The sequence below is a fragment of the Oreochromis niloticus genome, linkage group LG14 (assembly GCF_001858045.2).
Source record: "Oreochromis niloticus isolate F11D_XX linkage group LG14, O_niloticus_UMD_NMBU, whole genome shotgun sequence".
Taxonomy (NCBI): domain Eukaryota; kingdom Metazoa; phylum Chordata; class Actinopteri; order Cichliformes; family Cichlidae; genus Oreochromis; species Oreochromis niloticus.
In genome coordinates, this window is record NC_031979.2 from 5,794,645 (window position 1) to 5,815,921 (window position 21,277).

Below are 21,277 nucleotides of genomic sequence, written 5' to 3' on the forward strand. Positions count from 1 at the left end.
ACCAAGCATTTCTTGCAGCTGGCAACAACGGTCGTGCATTCAGTATAGTTGTGACTTCCGCAAAAAATGTGGTCAAAATCTCATGAGTAAGTTGAAGCATTTCTATCAGGCATTTCTGAAAGTTGTAACACAGAGGTTTGGCCTGCCTTGGATCTGAGCAACTCTGAGTGAGCAAATGCAAATGTGCCAGGCCTCAAGGACAATGGGTGGTTTGCACAACAAAAGCTGTAGGAGAAACAAGCTGACGACCTGTGAAAATCTCAGCAGGGGTGCTTAACACCTCGGGACTTGCACCAGAAAATAAAAAAGCCAGTAATTCTAGGGGGTATTGGGTTTAGGGAAGTTACGCAAATTTGCGCAGGATAGTAAACCTAGTGTTAATGCAGATGCAGAACATTTTTTCTCCACAGATCACAGCTGGACAGTCTGGGTTCTGCTGTCCTCTTTATGACACTGTTTTTGTTTCACAGTGAGAGCTACATAATGACCAGCTGTTCAGTCCGTGTCCAAACAAGCCCTCACAGTATATTTCTTAATATATTGTGAAACAGTGCACATGTATAACATTGGAGCGCTCTGATTGGCCACGGTTGGTCTCTAGCTCAGCCAGTAGCCAATGGAGTAGCTCTGTTGTTTGTGTACCGCTGCTGCGCTAGTATAAAAGAGGAGGCGACGACCCCCGAGAAGAAAAACAGAGAACTAAAGAAAGCCGGGAGGCACCTGGCTGTGAGCTGTCACCGCTGCCCCGCGTCTCTTCCACCGACCGACGCTCTCCCTCGCAGAGGCGGATCTGACTGCGAGGACCGAGCCGCTCAGCTGAACCCCCCCACACCCACGCCACCTCCAGGATCCACACACGCGCGCGCTTCAGGTGAGGTTCGCATCAGAGGATGCTCTGCAGACACTGCTCCCCGGGGAAGAGGCTGCACATACTCTGAGAGGACGTGATCTGTGACAGGCGGCGTTTTGCAGTGTCCTCCTTCACTCACAGTGTCTCCGCTTTGTTTAAAGGCTGCTGAGAGGAAGCTCGAGCTGCATCAGCCGTGACTCTGTCATCAACTTCATCCAGCCTCTCACTGTGTGTCAGTCATTTTCCATCCGCGCTTCGTTTTTTTCTGCGCTTTTTACAGCAAACTTACAACTGATATGATCACACAGTCCATATTTACACAGGCACACACACACAAACATACTTCATTTTCCTCTCTTTATTAATAATTAATAACCAAACTGAAGGTGCTTTTAAAGTACTGGTTCGATTTATGGTAGAAGTAATGTGACGGAAGCTGCTGTGAAGAAGCAGAGTGATAGCGGGGATGCTTTGTTTTGGAGGCTGTTTGTGTCTAGTTAACTGTCTTTGTTTGGGCATGATGACGGCGGTTCCCCCTGAGCTGTTGTTGATACTGAACAGCTGAGAGCTTCTGGCTGAGATCGGCGTCAAATGCTGGGTTAGGGTTAGGGTCTGATTTTCCGGTGCAGACCCGGAAAATCAGACGAAGTGGTTTTCAAAAATAAAAGCAGCAAGAATGCGTCGAGCGCTGAGAGCACGCGGCTGAACACGAACGCGTTTTATTTTGAAATTCAAAACCGGAATGGGAATATAATATTCTGTGTCTCTTGCAGAGGGCTAGAGATGTAGCTCGAGGAAGGTGGCGGCGGTGGAGGGGTGTTTTGTGCGGATGCTTTTAGTCCAGTTCAGACCAGTTCTAAGGCTTCTGCTCGTTCCCCGCAGTGTTCTTTGTCTCATTGTTCAGTGCGACGAAGCTGCTGCTGAGAAATGCACAAACTTTTAATGAACTCTGGTCTGTGTGTGTTCAAGCTATATTAGCTTATTTTCACGGCCGTTAGTGTTGGGGTCGTCGAGTTAGGATATCTAAAGTTCATATTCACACAAAAACACGGACAGTAGTCTTAAACCGGCCTTCTTTCAACAGATGACTGTCTAAAATGAGCAAAGTGGAGGGAACAAGTAGGTTATGTGTGCTAGCCAGATGGAGTTTTTACTGGGGAATTAAAACAAGTACAATTACACATAATGTCGCTCGGTATTATCAGATAAATGTGGGCTGTGTGTTCGTAATAAATTCATTTCTGGATGTTTCAATACATTTCCAGTTAGTATTTTATGTGTTATGACGTTAGCCTCTGTAACGGTGCACAATATATTAACAGCAGAGCCAGCTCCTATTGAGAAGCGCTCGCGGTGAACACCAAGCAGCAGCTGAGTCTCGCGCCGCGCTGGTTCGAACCGGCTGAGCTTGCGCTGCATTCAGTTGAAGTGGGATTTTCGGACAACGTTTATGACAAAGGGTTGCTCCACAACCCCAAATAAAACGCCTCACGTTTCAGCACAAGCAGAGGAGAAGTCGTGTCCTGTTATGGCATTTTTTAATATTAAAACTAAAATAAAATTTAAATATGACAGTTTCCACGTCAAAACTTACACAAACAACATTTTCAAAAATGTAAACACCCTCTGCCGTGTCCTATTCGGGTGGAATACAACAACAACCTCACGTGTAGCTGCTGTACAAACAACCAATAAGAGGAGACCTGTTGTACCCTGGAGCCAATCAGATATGTCAGGGGGAGACAGTTTAATATTTATAGGAGGGCTTTGCTCCTCAAATGTCTCAGCTGTTTCCAGTTTGTGACTGTCTTCTCGATCACAACCGTCCTCAGCAGGTTAGAAAAAAAGACCTGTACTGAATATGGCTCCAGGAATCATCTAAAACACTTGCAAGAGGTCATATTGTTCAAATATTTCATAATGTTAAAGAACTACATGAACTAGACTTAACAAAAATAATTATAAATAAACCAGTAAGAAGTACCTCACCATGGGTATAATTTCTGGTTGTCATCTTGTCTCTGCTGTCTCTATCTTATCTTCCAGGCTTAAGCAGCCCTCCTCATATTCGGTCAGGTCTAGCACATTGCTACCTCTGATCCATCCAAAATGGCTCCTACTCTGGCCACGGCCTTCTCCCGCCGCTGGTGGATGGCGGTTACAGCAGTCATTGAGAACCTGCTTTTCTCTGCTGTGCTTCTTGGCTGGTCGTCCCTGCTCATCATGCTCAAGTCGGAGGGCTTCTACTCCTACCTGTGCAAAGGACGAGGTGAGTCTACTTTACTGTAAGTGGGTTTGTGGTTTTGGTTAGGGGGGGTTGTTTACTTCGAGTACTTGAGGGGGCTAGAGATGTAGCTCGAGGAAGGTGGCGGCGGTGGAGGGGCCCTGAGTATCTGCTCAGGGCCCCTTTGACCTGTTCCAACAAAAACACATCAAATTCATTCATTTTCCATCCTTTCTTCCTTTCTGCATGACGATCCCCTGAGCTAGTAAAAAACTGAAAGCCTCAGGACACTGATCTTAACACTCAGGTGTACTTGCTGTTCCTCTGCTGTGGAATTATGCAGAACACATAAGCAAGTGTGCAAACCTTTTTGTAGAAAGCACCCATGTTTTATCTTACTTTGGCACCTCATCCTCAGTACAGTGTGTTACCTCTCTCAGCAGGAGCAGGGCCTTTGAGAAAAGTGGCTGCCTGCATATTGGCAAGCACAAGCTTCTCATTGATCCAACAGTTGGCTTCTTCTTGTGGAAAACGGGTCATTATGGCGACAGCAGCCTAGGTCTGAACAACCCTCGAAAACATCCATAAAGTGCTCCTGCACAACAATGCCACAGATGCATCAGAGATGGTCATTTTGTTGTTATTTGATTCTGTCTCCTACTCTGTGATCAAAGATGATGCAGTGAGCTGCTGTACTCAGAGGGTTATTATTTGGTTATCAAAGATTGCCCTGTTTAAAAAGCAAAAAAAAAAAAACCCAACCAGATGAGGACAGCGGTTCCTCCTTCCTAGCATTTGGTAATCAGTGCTCTCCACAGAAACAGTGTAGATGAGGTGAAATGTAACACCATGCTGAAAAGAACTAGCCCCTTCATCTTCATCATCAGGGATTGAGTTTTTATCCATTGCAGCCCGCCTGTGAATGAGACCATTCATCCCTTCATTCTCCACAGTGATCATCAGACAGGCTGCTCTCTGTCTTTGTCTCTTTGATCCTCTGATTGTATCTTCCTCTGTGTATTTCTCTCTTTGTATCCTACAAAGCAGCAGCCGCGAAAGCCTCGCAGGGTTAATTTGTGCATATAAAACCTTTTTTAAATCAATTTAGCTCTGTTAATTCTCTTTCTCTGACTGTTTTGCTTGGGTCATTTCCTTATCTGTTTGCTCTGATTAAGCTTTAGGTATCTCTTACTGTTGACTCAGCTCCTTCCACAGTGACCCGACCTCTGTCACATCACTGTAGGCCCACACTTTTAAGAACCACCCATTATTGTGTTAAATCCGCATTTTGGGTTTTTTTTTTTTTTTTTACATTTCACTTCTGTGAGTGAAATTAGGAGGAGCAGGCATTTTCCTGCAAACAGATGCCCTGATGAAGGAGGAAAGGGGTGCTTTGGAGACTTAAATATGAAGGCACAGTGTGAATATATGATCCTTTGTGTGACTGATATCCTATTTGAATGAGCTGTTTGTTCAGTTTTCGCATATATCTCAAATTAAATCATAAAAATAGACAGTTTGTGTTCCTACCCTTTGGTGTTTCTATGGTGTGAAGTGACCAAAACAGCTTTTTTATAGTTTTATTGTTTTACTCCAAAGGAAATCATGATTTCAGTAGTTGAAGTAGAGTGCTGCTGCTCTGTTTGTATTTTACCTGTTGAGGCTACATGGGTAGGTGTACAGACTTGTAACAATCACTTGACCTTTGCATAATAACCACATCCTTACAAGAGGTCACTGCTCTGTTTTTGTGTTAATACAGCTGCTGTAGCATGGTTGTGGTTTGTCGGCTCTAGAGCGATGTTTCTCCTATCATTGCTCATGCTCTCCTGTCAGTTGACTCTTTTAGTGATAAACAACGTTTCTTGGTAAACAGACAAGCCAAAAGAACAGTCCTGTTGGCACATTGTAGTAATGATTAAACCAAATCACTTTGTTGGAGATGAGGCTGTGTGACATCCTTTGTATCCACAGGAGTTTATTAAACAAAAGGCCATGTTGAGAATCTTAGAAGGTTCCTGTGGTGTTGAAAAGAACACTGAAGAGTGGTGGACATAATGTGACTTATCAAAAAGACATTTTCAGAGAAGGGGAGTTGGAGCTTTATGCCTCAATGTGTTTGCGTGGACAGGGTTCTTCCATTATTGACTCATGTTTGCTGTGGCCATTTGATTAGTCAGCAGTAGTTGGGGCTACTGGAGGACAGATGCTGCTATCATCTCTCACAGTCAGCACTTAATGCTCTTGTCTAGTTGATGTGAAATACCTGCCTGGGAGGCAGAGCACATACTCTATAATTGACAATAATATTAGATGAAAAAACTGTAACTAATTTTCAGATGTGGTGCCAATATGAAAGACTTTATTGACTGTTGTGATCACGTTACTTTACTAACCAGATGTGTTTCTTGCTACCAGGCAAGGCCGGCAACTTCAAACGTTAAACTGCAGCAGTGGCAATGTGCAAAGTTTGCAATAACAGTAGGAGAGATCTGACTTCCCCACCTGACTTCACCCTGTTGGGTTGTTAGCATAGCTAGCAGGCTGAAAGATCATAGACAATAGACATCAGTCAACTGGGTCTTGTGCCAAAATAAAAATGATCTCTTTCATTTTATAGGACTGTTGTTGTTCGTTATAACATAATCAGAATCAGGGAAACTTTATTAATCCCAGAGAGAATTTGAGTTGTCACCGCAGCAAATATACAACAAACATCAAGAAGATTACTTCGGGCATCCCTCTTGTGAATCTTTGCCCAGGTTCCCAACAGATTTAAGAACCGCCACTGTTATTAACACTATAGGTGCCATTTAAAATGTATTCAGTGTAATATCTTGGAGTTATTCATGGTTCCCAGTGGATGAATCAGTGTGACTTTTAATTTTACATATGTGTACTGGCTCTTTTTTTAAGAATAATTTTGAGATTTTGCGATTGGAAGCTTAATCCCAAACTGTAGAAACAGCAACCAAGGAAAGAGTTTCCCACTTGGAAATGCACTGTGGCGTTTATCCATTTATTGTAAATCAGTATGACGATGATGCAGCCTACCTTGTGGGAAGATCCCACTGTGAGGATGCACTTGAATAAAATGCATCACATTAGAGTTGGAGGACATTTAGTAACATCCCACAGATCATTCCATGTTTCTGCCCTTGTGCATAATTGAGCTCTTCTGCATGTGTTTAGTTAAAAGCAGCCTCTGGAGCTCAAGTGTCCTCACGTCCCTCAGTGAATGGATGCACCAGCATTAGAATGACCCTGCAGTCATCAGATATTCATTTAGCCACGTTACCTTTTATCTCCTCTCATCACAGGGCACATGCCAGTTTTTTTCTGCACCACTCTGGCTTAAATATGAAATAACAGCTTTCTGTTGGTCTCAAACTCATGCCTCAGGGGTTTGAGACCAACAACAACAACACATCCTTCCTCCCATCCTCCCTTTTCCCTTCAGTAGAGGCAGAGCTCAGTGACACACTCTTGTAACGGGAAGCAGATTTCCAGTTCTGTTTACACTGAGTGTGCAGAGACTTCAGCTGCTGCTGCAAACTTGCCCGCAGGACTCAAATGAAGAAAACACTCAGATGACACTCTTTAAAGCTCCCTCCTCCACATATGAAGTATGTGGTAACTGCTGATTTGACTTGTATTGTTTTCCTTGCCTAATCAAAGATGAGTTGTTTTCTTCAATCAGTGCTCCTCTGTGTCCTCTGTCTATCTGTCTGACACCAGCAGAGTTTACCCAACAGCAGCGGCCTTATCGAGCACAAGGACAAAAATAGACTCCACATGAACTCGGTGGACTGTGTTTACCAGTAATTCACCAGAGGAGGCAGACTGATTAAAACTGTTACAGAGTTCCCCTCCACCATGCGGGGGGTTCACTTTGGGTCTATTCTGGTACTTGTTTACCCTGTATTGGGTTGTTTACTTGACCTTTGAATGAGTTTCCTGGCTTTTTTGATCAGCAGCTCAGCTCTGAGAGGGGAGGGGTGGCTGCAAAAGCTCAGAATTTCCAGAGTAATATTAGAAATAAGCTCTGAAAAAGCAAGCAGGTGTTCATTTCTCACCTCTAGAAATGTCTAGAAGACTGTGTCAACAGGACCTTAGCCTTGTTAGTCTTATGTTGGAAAATGGAAATACTGACAAAAAAAAGTACACAAAACTCTATCTTCTCTTATTTCCAACCAGAAAACAGCTCCAGCTTCAACTTCTCCAACACATCCACCCCTGCAGCCAAAGGCGGAGAAGAAGAGTACTTGGAAATGAACAACTGGCCCATCTGCAAAGACCAGGATGAGATGCTGAACCTGGCCTTTACTGTGGGTTCCTTCTTGCTGTCAGCCATAACTCTGCCCCTGGGTATTATCATGGACAAATACGGGCCGCGGAAGCTGCGACTGTTGGGGAGGTGAGCCCGTGAATCCTGCTGTCTGTTAGATAGCGATGGTCCTTTTCTTGTCCAACCTGTTTTTCATAACCAACTGCTTTGTCTTTCCAGTGCCTGCTTTGCCTTCTCCTGTCTCCTCATCGCCTATGGTGCCAGCGATCCCAACAGTACGTACGTCCACCTGTGTCACATACATCTCATTACATTATCACGGCTCATGTGATGTATTAATGCTAATCAATCAGATACAGTACCTGAGGTTCGTCATGTGTCGGCCTAGTAAGTTGGTCTAGTAACATCTGCATGTGTTGCTTTTCTCCGGTAGATCTGTCCATCCTGATCTTCTTCGCATTGGCGATGAATGGGTTTGGAGGCATGTGCATGACCTTCACTTCACTGACGGTAAGAGATGCTTTACGAAGCTCACATTATTGGGACATACTTAGCTTTGGTCTGTTTATAGCTGGTATTTCATTTGTTGCTCTGGTTCATTCCTACTTCTCCACAAAAGTCTTGTTTTTTACTGGGAGGTGAGACTCATGATTGGGACATAAAACTGCATGTATAGAATCAGCAATCAAAACAACAACAACAAAAAAAACTGACTAAATTTTCCCCAAAATAAGCTTTTGAGAACCCTTTTTCCACTGGACCTTTAGCTTTCACCTCCATCTTCATTGCTCGGGAATTCTTCCTTGGGTATGGGTTCAGCATTTGTTCACTGTTGAGTCTCTCTCTTATTTGACGTGGTAGTTGCCTGCTGAGGCTGTAGTCTGTGTGGGCCGCTGTGGTTAAAATATATTCTTTGAATGAAATGTTATGATTTGAACATGAAACTTTCGGTCACGTTATTGGGATATCCTTCATAACTCATAGAGGCACGCTGAAGAATCCCTTCACCCTGTGAAATGTCTCATAGCTCTGTAAATAAAGTGTTGTGGAATACCTCAGTGATTTTAATTTATTACGACAACAACCTCATTTTTCAAGGAAAGGTAGTGCCGCCAGCTTCTCTACAACCCGACACTAAAATCTCCACTTCGTTGGCAATTACATGCAGTTTGTTTCCTCTCTGAATGACAGCCTGTAATAAAATATCAGCGAGCCACAACACTGTGATATCTGGAGAAATGAAAAGGTATTAAAAGTGGAGATGGAGGAAGAGAGTGAAGTGTGAAGTGATGGCTTCAGACATGCATACAAAGAAGTGAGGGGCAGAAAGATGGATGCATTGGACGGAGGGAACATTTAAAAAAGATGGCTGAATGAAGAGCTGGAGAGAGACGGCTGACAACAGACTGCTTGGAGGAGAGGTATAAGAGGTGGTGTGTAGATAGGAGAAGGGTGGTGAGGGATGCAGCGCCTGAGGAAAGCCAGTGGTCAGGATGACCTCATCAGTCAGAGAAAGTGCTGCATCACAGGAGAGGACACGTGAGCAAGAGAGTTGTTACAAGGCAGAGAGCAGTGATCTATTATTCACTCCTGCTCTGGCTACGAGCCAAATAAAGCCCTCTCCTCATTACTATTTCATCCACACAAGGACGTATGTGTGTGTGTGCTTGCGCGTATGTGTATCACTTTGCTGCTTCATGGTAGCTACAGCATTTCTCTTCCAGCCTGAACAGCAGAGGTGGACTCTCTCAGAAATGGCTCAAACAGGAAGTAGCAACAGGAGGGCAGTGTATGTGTGTGTGTGTGTGTGTGTGTGTGTGTGTGTGTCTTCTCCACCCATGCTTTTCCATTTCCTTTCCAGGCTGTGTATTAGGACCCTGACGGATACATGCACTAGCTGTTCAGCTGGTTTTATCCTGCTGCACTCCTCCCTCCGCACTTTAGTCTGAGCCCACCTGTTTTCGTCTTCTCCTGTTTCAGTTTTAGCTGCTCTCACACGACCGTCGAAACTCTGTGTGTGTGTGTGTGTGTGTGTGTGTGTGTTATTTTAGCTGATTTACCGCTCCTTGCAGGTCCAGACAAACATTTCAGTTATACTGCCACTTCAGTGTGTGTGTGTGTGTGTGTGTGTGTGTGTGTGTGTGTCAGGGTGTTTGCAGAGCTTAAAAAGCACTTAATCGATAGATTCAGAAGGTCATAAAAGGTTTTTAAAACGTGTGAATTTAACCTTTTTTAAATTGTTATTGTTCTATGCTGCTAAGAAGTATTGAAAAATAAAACCTAATCATAAAAAAGTGGAGCCCCTGTAATTTAAATTTATCAAATGCTGCAGAAACTGAGAAAGAAGCAAATAAAAAGTGCTGCTGTGTGAATGCTCATTTGTTTTCATTCTCTTTTTCCTGAAGCTGTGTGTGAAGGGTTGTGAGAGAGAAACTATAACCTTTATTTTTCAGGGCGTGGAAAACAAGCTGCATTTGGACTATCATAGGTCACTGAAACTCCTCAGGTCACTGTGACCTGTGCCATTTTCTCACTGTGTGTCTGTGCATGTTCCCAAAATTATCTCCCTCCTCTACTGCTTTATGTTCCTTTTCAGTCTCTTTTCATTTGACTTCTTCCGTTCTTCCTCTTTGTCTTTGCCTCAATTCTACATCCTACCCAAACTCTTTGTCCCGAGCTGTCGATGAAAACAGGCAATGAAGGATGAGTGCAGGAGACAAAAGAGAGGAAGGGAGCTGCAGTTAATAATGACTTTCTCTTTGCTCATCATTCCTCACAGTTTTGACTTGTGAGCAGTTTCATGTTACAAACCCCCTCTATATACGTACTGTAAAACCACACCCACAGGCACACTCCAAGCTCCGCCTCTTGTTTTTGTCTGACTGGTGGGACATGTCATAGCCCACCCTGCTTGCTGAGTTTGAATCTGAAGCTCTGCTCAAAAATCTGCTTTTTGTCCAATGTCTTGAATGCACAGACTGTTTCTTTATCTGAAAACACGTTTGTATACCAGCAAGCTTGCTGACTTGTGGTCATAGTTGTGAAATGTAAATGTTCTCTTCACTGAGTCACTTTCCAACTTTGAGATGTGGCTGAAGGTGAAACGGGGAGTGATTGGACAATGTGTAAAGTGCACACACAGGCCTTCATTCCACCCGCTGAAGGGATGGGAGTTGTAACAAAAAGCAGTAAGATCAGGCTGGAATGAGATGGAGGAAGCACAGTATACTATATAAACTGTTTACAGCACAAAACGTAGGGAAACAATGTTGGAGTGAAAAAGGTCAGGAGTTATTCAGTAATGTGAGATGGAAGCTGGCCAGACAGAGCAGCAATCACTGATATCGAGCGTTGCGTAGCGACGTGAATGGTCTGATCGGGGTGGCTGAGGGATCTAGAATAGAGGAGCTGGAATGACTGCAAATCCCAGATTAATGGTAGTGTTGGATCTTAATGTTAGCTCAGAGACATCCGCACCCTTCCAAAGTCATATTTCTGGTGGAAACATTGCTGGCTTTGTTGTTTGCTGGTTTCACCCCTAAGTAAGTTTAGAAAAAGAAATTGACTTCTAATAAGCGAGAGAGTGAGATGACGTCAGGTTGAATGAAGTATGCCTTTTGGTGTTTGTCATCTGGTGTTTGCTGTTCTTATGGCCCACTTGGCTGCTCTTTATGACTATCCTGTGTTTCAGGACAGGACCGGTTAGAGCTGGTTCTCAATGGTCAAGCAGCATCAGGGTGCTGAAGTTTCCACTTGCTGCGGCAAAACCCTCTTCCTCCTTTCATTTCTCTGTTCTTTCCTCTCAGACGGCTGAATCAAATTTTCTCTTCTTTTTTTTTCTGCACGAAAGACTCAGCATATTTTCCCACTCCTCACCCAGGTGTCTTTGTCACTTCACACTGCCTTTTTCATTTCAGTTTTAAACACTCAGCGCACACAGACACACACTCTTGGTGGCGTACAAACTTTGCGCAAAAGTGTGCCATGGCCAAAAAATTGCAGTGACAGAATGTTTGCACAGTCCAGTGATAAGACAATAGATGCAGACTGTAGTCTTACTCCGTTGCCTGAGTCAATCTTGCCCGAAGCCCCTCTGATATATAATAAACAAACACGTAGAGCCTACTTATTATGTATAAGTGGGTCACAGCTCTTCTGTTTGCACTCATTACATTCAGCACTGTCACCAAATAACAATGAGTCAGCGCAGGTTTCAGCGCGCCTGTGCGTTTATTTGAAGCAAACATTATTAAAAAAAAAGTTTTACAGTATTGACTCACACAGGTATGCTAGCAAATCTGTAGTGTTGTCGTAAGGTAGAGCTAAATGCTAATGTTAATATTTGCTAATAAACAGGTTGAGTTAAAGTGTGTTTAAAATTTTACAGCTGAAGCACATCGAGCATTATGGTCAGGTTTTGTTTTAGCCACATGCTAAATAGGGAATATTTCTAAAGATTTATGATGTTACATGCCTAACATAAAATAATTTTGGCAATACTGTTTTTTCTATTTAAACCTTTTCCATTTGGGTGTGTTTTTAAACATTTTTTTTAAATCTCTGATGATGGCAGATTGTTTATTTAAAATGTTAAACGTTATATTTTTCTACAGGACACAGACTGAAATGTATCCATCTAACTTGACTCTGTTGCATTAACCTTGCTTACATTAGGCATTGCAAACTCTTTCAACTTTGCTCAGATCTGTTTGCTGGTCTTTTAAGTGCTGTACTAAATTGGAAAGCTCAGTAACATTGCTTGCATATTGCCTTTTGCAAATCAAATCAGGATGCCCCCCTGGTCATAAAACACTTCTTAGCCCATTCCGCCTGCCTTATCAACAAAATAGGGCAATGCTAATGTGCCCACTGCATAAGTCCCCAACTTCCATGTGTAGTTTTTGCTATACTTATAGGGATTTTTCTTCAGGATGTAAGAATAGACAAGAACGCTTGCCAAAGGCAACTACTATACTAAAAAAACGCAAGAGTCAAGAACCAATTCCAGTTATCCAACTCATTTAAACCCTATGCTTCTAGCCCATGCAATTTCTTTCATCAGTGCTAGCCTAGTTTCTTGAAGTTGTCTGTGGCTTAACAGTGATGCTAAGCTGTTAGCATGCCTTTAAGTAATCCACCTGTTTGTATCAAGGCTGATAAAAGGGTTGTGCTGATGCAAAAAAACCCCAAAACAACCTCTGTAGACCTTGAGACTAGCTAAAAAGGAGCATTTGTGAAAGAAACATTTCTTTTCACTCATTCATATAAATCACACTGATGATATTGACAGCTTGCTAAAATGATAAGTGAAATGATAAGTTACATGGATACCCTTCAAACAAAAACCCAAACGCCCACTTTTTGCTTTCATGTTTGTGTCTCCAGATATATTGATGTTTTATTGTTGTCTTTATGTTTACACCATTTATCAATCACGTGCATTACCAAAAAAACAAAAAAACCCCACACACCTGCTGAACCCAATAACCAGTCCCTGATCTCTTATCTCCAGGTCACTGCTCTGAAGATAAAATAGACCTTTAGTGGCCGTTCAAATACAGGGCCCATCATGTGTGTACTTTGTGCACGGATACACTGTGACCATAGAGCTAACAAAAGGGCTATTCAGGGACGAAGCAACAAGAGCGGTTGGTGATGGGTGTTATTACCTTTAGAGAGGTATAAGGCTGTGCTCAGTCTGTTCCTGCACCACTCACAGTGGAAATGAACACAGCAAGTGTGATATCTGTGATGATGTGGAGATTAGAAAACTAAAAGAAGTAGTAAGGGATTAGCAAAGCCTGTATTTAGTGAAGCAGAAAGGTGAGGACATAGGTGAAATTTCCACAGCAAACACTGGGAAGGCGTTGGATCAAGAACTACATGATCACATACTGTACCTTGAAGGCCGAGAAACATAGGCGACACATTCCTCTGATGATTAGAAAAAGCACCAAAACAAGCGGCTGTTCTCTGAAGTCAGGTCTTACAGGGACTGGGACTGAAAAACGCACACAGATTTTTAGCTAGCTTAACAAACATCTGTTGGATGGATTGCCATAAAGTGTTGTGCAGATATATGGTTGACATTTAAGAGTATGATTACAATTTTCAAGCCATTATATATCATATTTAGGTTGTAAATATTATCGTCCAAGTTGGAATTGGAACTAAAACATTTTTATGAAAGCTCTCATGTCATCTGACTTGGTGTTAAAAAGTACAGAACAGTGTATATTCTCATGGCCCTACAATATTGTCATATGTCCAACAAAGTGTAAGGGTACATTAACCTTCTTAAGATGGTTAATGTACAAGCACATAAAAGGGGAAAAGATTCAACTGCATGCACACTGCAGGACAAATAAGAAATGAGCAGATATAAAAATTACAGATTTTCTTACTTGGGGCAGAAATAGTCAGAAATGGGCTAAAATCTAAAAAATATAGTGTTGTATCATATTTAAAAACATTCATCTGAAGCTAGTAGCTAATTTAAATCTGCAGTCCTTTAGCAGATAGACACGAAACACTAGTACAGCTCATGTAAACAGTATTACAAAGTACAAGGTGTTACCTTTTCTTATCATGTTAGCATTGTTACGTGTATTTGCAGCGTTGTGGGATTGACTCTGTGAAGCTGTGCACAGAGCTTCACTGAGCTGTGAGCCTGCATGAAGAGTCAGCTGCTTTTTGATCACTTTCATGATCAAGAGCTCGTTCATATATACAGACTCAGTGAATCCCCTTTGAGAAAAAAGTGTCTTTATACCACGTCACAAATTTGTGATCACAGGAGCATAGTTTTGTCTGTTGTTGAGAGGCCATTTACAGTTACAGTGTGTCTGTTAGCACGTGAGGCCACAGCTGATTCTTTGGTCAGTCTGCCTGACTTAAGTGTTTTTGACTGAAGCTACAGAATCTCTGCTATCTCTTCCTCATCGAGCCCGACAGCTGCTGCTCCCATCGACACACCCGCCCACATTTTGTCCTCACGCTGCTGAACCCATTAATCCCTACTTCTCCTTTCATGATTAGCAGTCCAAACCGGTTTGTGACATGTTTTTGGGAAACAGTGGTCTCAGCAGCTGACTCTGACTAAGAACTAGAGTCAGTCACAGAAACTCCCAGTGTGACGTAAGCTTGTTTTGCTCAGCAGTATCACAAGCACTAGATCTGTTATGTTTCTTTTTTCTTTTTTTCCCACTGCTTCGGGCATGCTACCGTTCACTCACGTGATTTTGTTTTCTCCCACTCTCCAGTGTGCTCACCGAAGTTAATGCCAATGATAACAGTTCCGTTCATCAGACAAAAAAGGTGAATGGCAGAAAAGTCAGGGACTGACTTATCAACACTGCAGTGGCCTTGTTCCTTGTTTAACTGTACTGAATATTTGGTAACTGAATGGGGAGCTATTTATTTGAACTAGGGATTTAGGGCCTGGATTAAAATAACTTATTAGAGAATCTGCCCCCCAGAGTGATTTCTGTTGTTCTTAAACAACATGCTTATAATGAAATAATGGAGGATTACATTGAAGTACTTTTTCACTGATCATTTTCATTCAGTTGCTTAAATCAAACTCTTCCCATGATTTGCAATATAATAACAAAAGTCTTGCAAAAGTCTGGCATAAAAAGAGCCATCATCACAGGTCAGAGTGAGGAAGTGCTGCAGCGCCAGCAGGGAAATCTGAACCTGCTGACTGCATAGATTTGTGAGCGGGCCGCTGTCATCGTGACACAGAATCTGCTGAGACGGGGATCTACGTGTCCTCTGTCTCCTCTTCACCAAGCGAGCCAAAGGGCAGCCAACTTGCCCCCTTGTTGTGCAGGAATTTGGGGGGGCCTTGTTGTTTTGGATGACCTGGCTGGGGTGTAGTGATTTTTTTGTGGCTCACCTTTGCTCCAATTAGTACAGGGAGTGACGTTCATATGGGGTGAGGGGGTTCGAGCAGCTGGCTAACAAGCTTCGCCCCTGTGGCGAGCACAGCGCCTCGACGGACGGGTGGATGGACAGATGAGGACAATGAGAGCGGAGCTGGAGGGAAGCGCCTCCGCTATTTATGACCCATAATAACGCTTTCACTGATGAGTTACAGTCAAATTTTGAACTCCCTGCCTGTGCTCGTTTACTGCAGGAGCTTCCTTTCAATGCTTTTGACTCCGAGTTTGATTTCCTCTCTCCTATATAGCACTTTGAATCCAGATGGCACAGATGAACTCTGACCTACATCAGACCAGTCAGCCACATGGTGCTCTCATTTTTCACGCTGTTTTTCACTTCCTCAAGACGGCTGTTTACACTCTGAAGTTGCCTAGTAAAGGAACAGGGCGTACACTTATCTCTCGTCAAGAGCGGAGTGTCATTATGGAAGACCCGAGCTTTTTTTGTCTCTGCTCTTCTGCAGATCTCGGAACAAAAACACATTAATGCGTGCAGCACAGAGTGTGCACATACTTGGTGGGGACAAGACTATCAGCAGTCAATATTTGTGAGCAGCAGATTAAACCATTTGCCGTATGTATGCAGTGTGCTGCATTCTTTCACAGTCAGTGGCCATTTGCAGGTCTAAGTGGATTGTATAAGGACAAAATATGACAACAAAGATTAGTGTGCAACCTAATATGCTGTCCACAGAGCAGAAATGAAGCTAATCCAATTACAGATGGGTAATAGATGTCATTTTGACTGCAGCAGCTCCACTGCTGTAGGTTAATGGGTTGTGATACATGTGAGTTTGGTTCAATGCTGTAACTTTTCCTGAACAGTACAGCCTGTTTCCTCAGGCACCATTTCAAGTACAAAGCAGCAAATGCTAAAATGTAGCATAGCATAGTGGTTTGCTGAGATTAGCCCACATGAGCTAATATTACTCACAGTGAAAACAGATTCATGGTGTGCTGTCATTAAAAACTTTCATTTGCAGCAGAAGACATGAACGGTCCAGTTATGGGGGACTTTAACCTTGAGTTCAGCATTTTGATCATCTGTCTTTACAAATTGAACGTGGATGACAGGGCTGAGCACGAGCTCTATAGAAACATGTATTATATTGCTGTAAAGAGGCATGCCTGCCTGAATGCACTTGAGTGGTGGATCACGGGGAATAGTTCAGGGCATTGCACACAAATGTAGTAGTTGGTAGTCACACCTTACTCTGCTTTTTCTTCTGTTTTGTTTTATATGGGACTGTCATTAGATTTAAGATCCAGACTTGTTTTTGCAATGAGAGGAGTTGCCTCCTACTGGGCATCATAAAGAATGCAGAACAAACCACTTCTCCACAGGCTTCACTTTTCACACTCAAAAGCCTTCAACTGATACAGCTAACGAGAAAGCTGTTTTATTTTTGTTTTTGTTTCGCAGTTTCTGCGTGCTATGGATTATTGATTATTTTTTGTCCTCCTTTAAGCCCTTGGCCACTTTTTTTTGATAATGTAAATCATAGCCAGGTGACATAAAGAGGTCAAGCTTGACTGCTTTGGTTCTTATGAGTCTGTGGACTCATAAGAGTGTGCATTTAAAAGGAAATTGGTCTTGCAGTTAAATGTCTAAACTGATCTGTCTGCTCTCTTCACAGCTGCCCAACATGTTTGGAGATCTGAGGTCGACCTTCATTGCCCTGATGATTGGATCCTATGCTTCCTCTGCTGTCACTTTCCCTGGCATCAAGGTAACATACAGTCACTCACTTACCCTGGCTGATTCTTGATTTACCTCAAACATCCACATGTCCTCATCCATGACTGAAAGATTTTCCTAAAGGGCAGTATTAACTCAGAAGGAATAACCCTGCAACTGGAGAGTGTGTTATTGATTCTCCATTATGATGTTTTTGTGTGGATCCTGTCTTCCTGCCTGTAGGTGATCTATGATCTGGGTGCCACATTCATCTCCATCCTTCTGGTTTGGGCCGGCTGTGCCTGCCTCGTCTTCTTGAACTGCTTCATCAACTGGCCTTTGGAGCCCTTCCCTGGCCCAGAAGACATGGACTTCACGTAAGACAAACAGGCATACTTAGTCTGGCATGCACACAAAGCCGCATGGACATATGTGTAGCTGTTTTTAAGCAGAATTATTAGCTAAGCTCGAGTTACACCTGCTCGAAAAATGATTCTGACTGAGCCTAGGCACGCTGGATTTTCCACAGAGATCACTGCTTTACCTCATACACACTGCAAGATTCCAAACACGTACAAGCGCACACACTTATCTGCAGTAAATCCCAAAATAATGCAGTGGAGACCATTAGAGCCCTAAAGGGGAAAGACCATAAAACCAGATGATCAGCCTACTTTGCTCTCATTCACCTGGATCTTTTAATGTTTACTTAGCCTCTTACTTTTGGTGTCTGCTTACATTTCCCTTTCTTTCTTACTTTCCTTTCTCAGGGTGAAAATCAAATTCAGCTGGCTAGGATTTGACCATAAGATCACCGGTAAGCAATTTTATCGGCAGGTGACCACAGTGGGACGCCGTCTGAGCGTAGGCCACGCCATAAAGCAGCAGGATGCGCCCTCCAAAGAGCTGTCCACACAAGAGGCCAACAAGCTGTGCCTGTCCACTGTTGACCTGGAGGTGAATTGCAAGAGTCAGGAGGAGAGTAAGTCTGAATAAGCTCTAACATCTAAAGTCTGTTATATAAAGACTGAACTTAAAATAGAAACTACTTGAATTGGAGCAACAGTTATGTTTCTTGAAAGACTGTAAAAGCCCATTCACAGTTTTTAGCAGTGGCTTTCTTTGCCATCTGGTCGTCAAAACTGGAATCTCCAGCAAGCTGCTGACAGAATGTAACTGCTGTCTGTGACAGGAGGAAATCCAAAAACATGCACAAGTCAGCATAAGTGTGCCTTATGATCAAATTAGTCATTCTTGAGGAGATGAATATTGTCACAACTCAAAAGTCAGTCAGCTGGTGCAGTTAGACTTAAAATGAACTGAGCAAAAGAGGTGCTACGTGTGTTAGGTTTGCCAGTAATCAAGTCATAAAAGTGCATCTCTTCTCTTTGAAAGGACTGCTGCCAAGTGGAATCCAGCATAAATAAAATAAATCCCACTGATATGAAAAATAAAGACTTGAATTCCGTTGTTATAGTGTAGGCTCCTTAAGTGCAAAGTGTTCTATAATTTGTAAAAATTAACTTAATGCCCTTACTGTGTGCTTTGAATCATAAATCCAAGTTAAAATATAGACAATATACTTATTAATATACCTACAATTTTTACATTTATTTTGGCAATGAATTTTATTTACATAGAATATTTAACAATTATGTATTTCAAATTAATGTAAGTTTTAAAGTGTGAAATTTTTTAAAAAGGTTAACACTTCTGTTAGTTTTTACATTTTTAAAATGTGATAACACTGTATGTAGTGTTTTAGGTTGGCTGGCTGGAAAATATCACATCCATGCTAAGATAACCTCTGTTACCCATGCCCTCCTGGCTTTCCTACCAGGGTCAGGGACCCCCAGTGGGTTAGTCTTGTCACACCTCTCTCGGTCTCTTTGGTACCAAACGGACCGTGGAATCGGTTCAGACCCTGTTCTTAGAAAGGGGCTCAGCAGGTGTGTGTCGCGCTGGCAGGGAGCCTTAGAGAAGCACTGTGGTGGACTGTATCAGCCATTACAGTCAGTTTCTGACTGTGTGTGTTTTCAGTGCATTCAGGATGCCCATGGCTGGTTTCATAACAGCCTGGTCATGTCTGGGGCTGTTTAAAGAGGCCCATGTTACACCCTCACACACAAACTTGTTCCCCTCTCCGTTTGATGTAAGTTGAAGCAGCTGTGAGGGTTGCAGAGTACATGCATCTTAGGCCTTGGCCTATTCATCCTGCCTCCTCAGATATAAGGATCAAGGTCAGATCCAAATGTTTGTGTTTTCTGTTAGTAATGCGCTTAAATCATGTATCTGGACCGGCACAGTCAGCACTTGTTTGGTATGTTAGATACATTTTGTACTAGGGCTGTAGATAGAGAATGAAGGTTGAAGAACTTTTTGTAAATATATTGGCGGATTTTGTAAATGTTGAAATGAAATATAAGCTAGTTTTACATTAACAGCTGTGTTCACTTATAAATTATTTTAGTGCTTTACAAGCATTTTCAAACAATTAAGTCCAGGATAGATACCTGTTGTTGAAGGTAATGAACCCATCTGCTTCATCTGGGCACCCATCATTAGTTGGTGTGTCCGGCGTTTCTATGTATGGACAGCTGTCCATTTTCCACTTCTATCCACACCATTCATTAATGATCAACTTTTCCTAGAACCGGCCTTTCTTTGAATCCTCCAGACATTCATTCACATTAAGATGTCACCATGGCACCTGGGTGCCAGTGGGAAAATTTACATGTCAGTCTCATCCTTTCCTCTCAGCCAGCGGGAGAGGCTTTATTGGTGGAGTTTTCCATCTGTTTAGAAAGTGAAAAGAGGCTCTGCATGTTTGACCATCTGTACCTTAGATGAAAGTTTGTTGCTGCTGATAGTGGAGGCTTCAAACGAGGTCATTATCATGTAGGTTGTTTGTCAAGATGCTATGAATTCACTCGTACATTCCTGTTTTTATTAAAATTATCTTTTTTTCTTTCTTTTTTTAATCCATGGGTTTGTTTATGTAAGAACAACTGACGAATATAACTACTGAGTGAATTTAGCAAACCTATAAATGCTAACACTAACACTCAGCGAACCAGCAATGAACTTATAGCCTGATATAGGTCGATATTGACTGATCCTGACCTAGTTGACTCATATGATATGAATAGCAATGAGAAAAGAAACAAATGTGGTAAATACACCTCTTGGTATTGGCTCAGGTTAGACTTTTATCTCAAAGCACTGCTATGCCTAAAGTCATCCTCAGTGTACCACAACTTAGGCCTCGTATATTTTGTCATTTTTTTCTACCACTGAACACTTTAGAGCCATTAAATACTTTTTTGAAAACTGATTGTCATTTTCCACAAGCAGTGAACAGCTGATCTTAGCCCTTACATTGACTTTTGCTCTTAGTTTTTCCTACAGCGTGCACAGATAAAGTTGATTTTGAAAACATCGTATCTTCTGATGCAGGCAGCGTGCATCTGTAAGGTCATGAAAACAGATTATAGAACTTTCTGCTCCGTAAAATGATTTGGATGATTTCATATAACTGTGCATAGAAGGAAAAAAATATCCTTATCCAATATTTTTGGTTAATATCTTTGTGGTATATTAACACAGTGATTTGATCTCACCCTGACTTCTGTTATTTCCTCTGCAGCTCAGAGCTTCATGAAGAGTATCTTCAGTCCCATCTTCTTGCTGAGCCTTATCACCATGTGCGTGACTCAGCTGCGCCTCATCTTCTACATGGGAGCCATGAACACCATCCTGGAGTCCCTAACAGACAGAGACCTCAGCACAGGTGTGTGTGGTTTCATAAAGCTAGTGTGTCAAGCTATACATGTTCTGAGAGCAGTTGCGTTTTTATCTTTAACACATCTTTGACATCTCTGTCATGCTGGCTTCCTGCTGTTGTTGCAGTGGAGAGGATGGAAGTGGGTAAGAGACATGAGGCCACATTAGCAACCTTCTGCCCCCCTCCCTACCCTAAACTGTTTGTCCACTTTTTTGCATGACCCCCGACCCCCCAATAGCTCCATGACATCGGCAAACTGTTTTTCCATTCCTGTCAGTGTGCACCACCCTCTGATGTCTTCGTACTGTTTACCAGATGTTCACCCTGAAACTGTAATAACGCTGCCTCTGCTGCTGTTTGTCTCCTAGTGAGCGTGTACACCTCCATCTTTGGCGTGCTCCAGCTCCTTTGTCTGGTCACCTCTCCTGTGATTGGCTACGTCATGGACTGGAAGCTTAAAGACTGTGAGGATGAAAATGACAAGAGCACCAAGAGGTCAGCGTGCAC

At 42.6% G+C, this 21,277-nt stretch overlaps 1 protein-coding gene across 3 annotated transcripts in view; it reads left to right on the top strand.

The window, feature by feature from the left end:
* Positions 1-658: 658 nt before the first annotated feature.
* LOC100708831 (large neutral amino acids transporter small subunit 4) overlaps positions 659-21,277 on the top strand; it is a 28,123-nt gene continuing 7,504 nt past the window's right edge. The window contains exons 1-11 of one of the 3 annotated variants that reach the window (XM_025898421.1): positions 659-871; positions 2,897-3,119; positions 7,272-7,491; positions 7,582-7,637; positions 7,796-7,872; positions 16,946-17,038; positions 17,230-17,363; positions 17,757-17,968; positions 20,633-20,776; positions 20,896-20,913; positions 21,139-21,265. In XM_025898421.1, coding sequence (XP_025754206.1) covers positions 2,960-3,119; positions 7,272-7,491; positions 7,582-7,637; positions 7,796-7,872; positions 16,946-17,038; positions 17,230-17,363; positions 17,757-17,968; positions 20,633-20,776; positions 20,896-20,913; positions 21,139-21,265 — 1,241 coding nt within the window. In that variant the 5' untranslated portion in view covers positions 659-871; positions 2,897-2,959. Of the gene's footprint in view, positions 872-2,724; positions 2,747-2,896; positions 3,120-7,271; positions 7,492-7,581; positions 7,638-7,795; positions 7,873-16,945; positions 17,039-17,229; positions 17,364-17,756; positions 17,969-20,632; positions 20,777-20,895; positions 20,914-21,138; positions 21,266-21,277 lie in introns of those variants that run through there. The other 2 variants (XM_025898422.1, XM_005461019.4) reach the window with 2 other exon arrangements.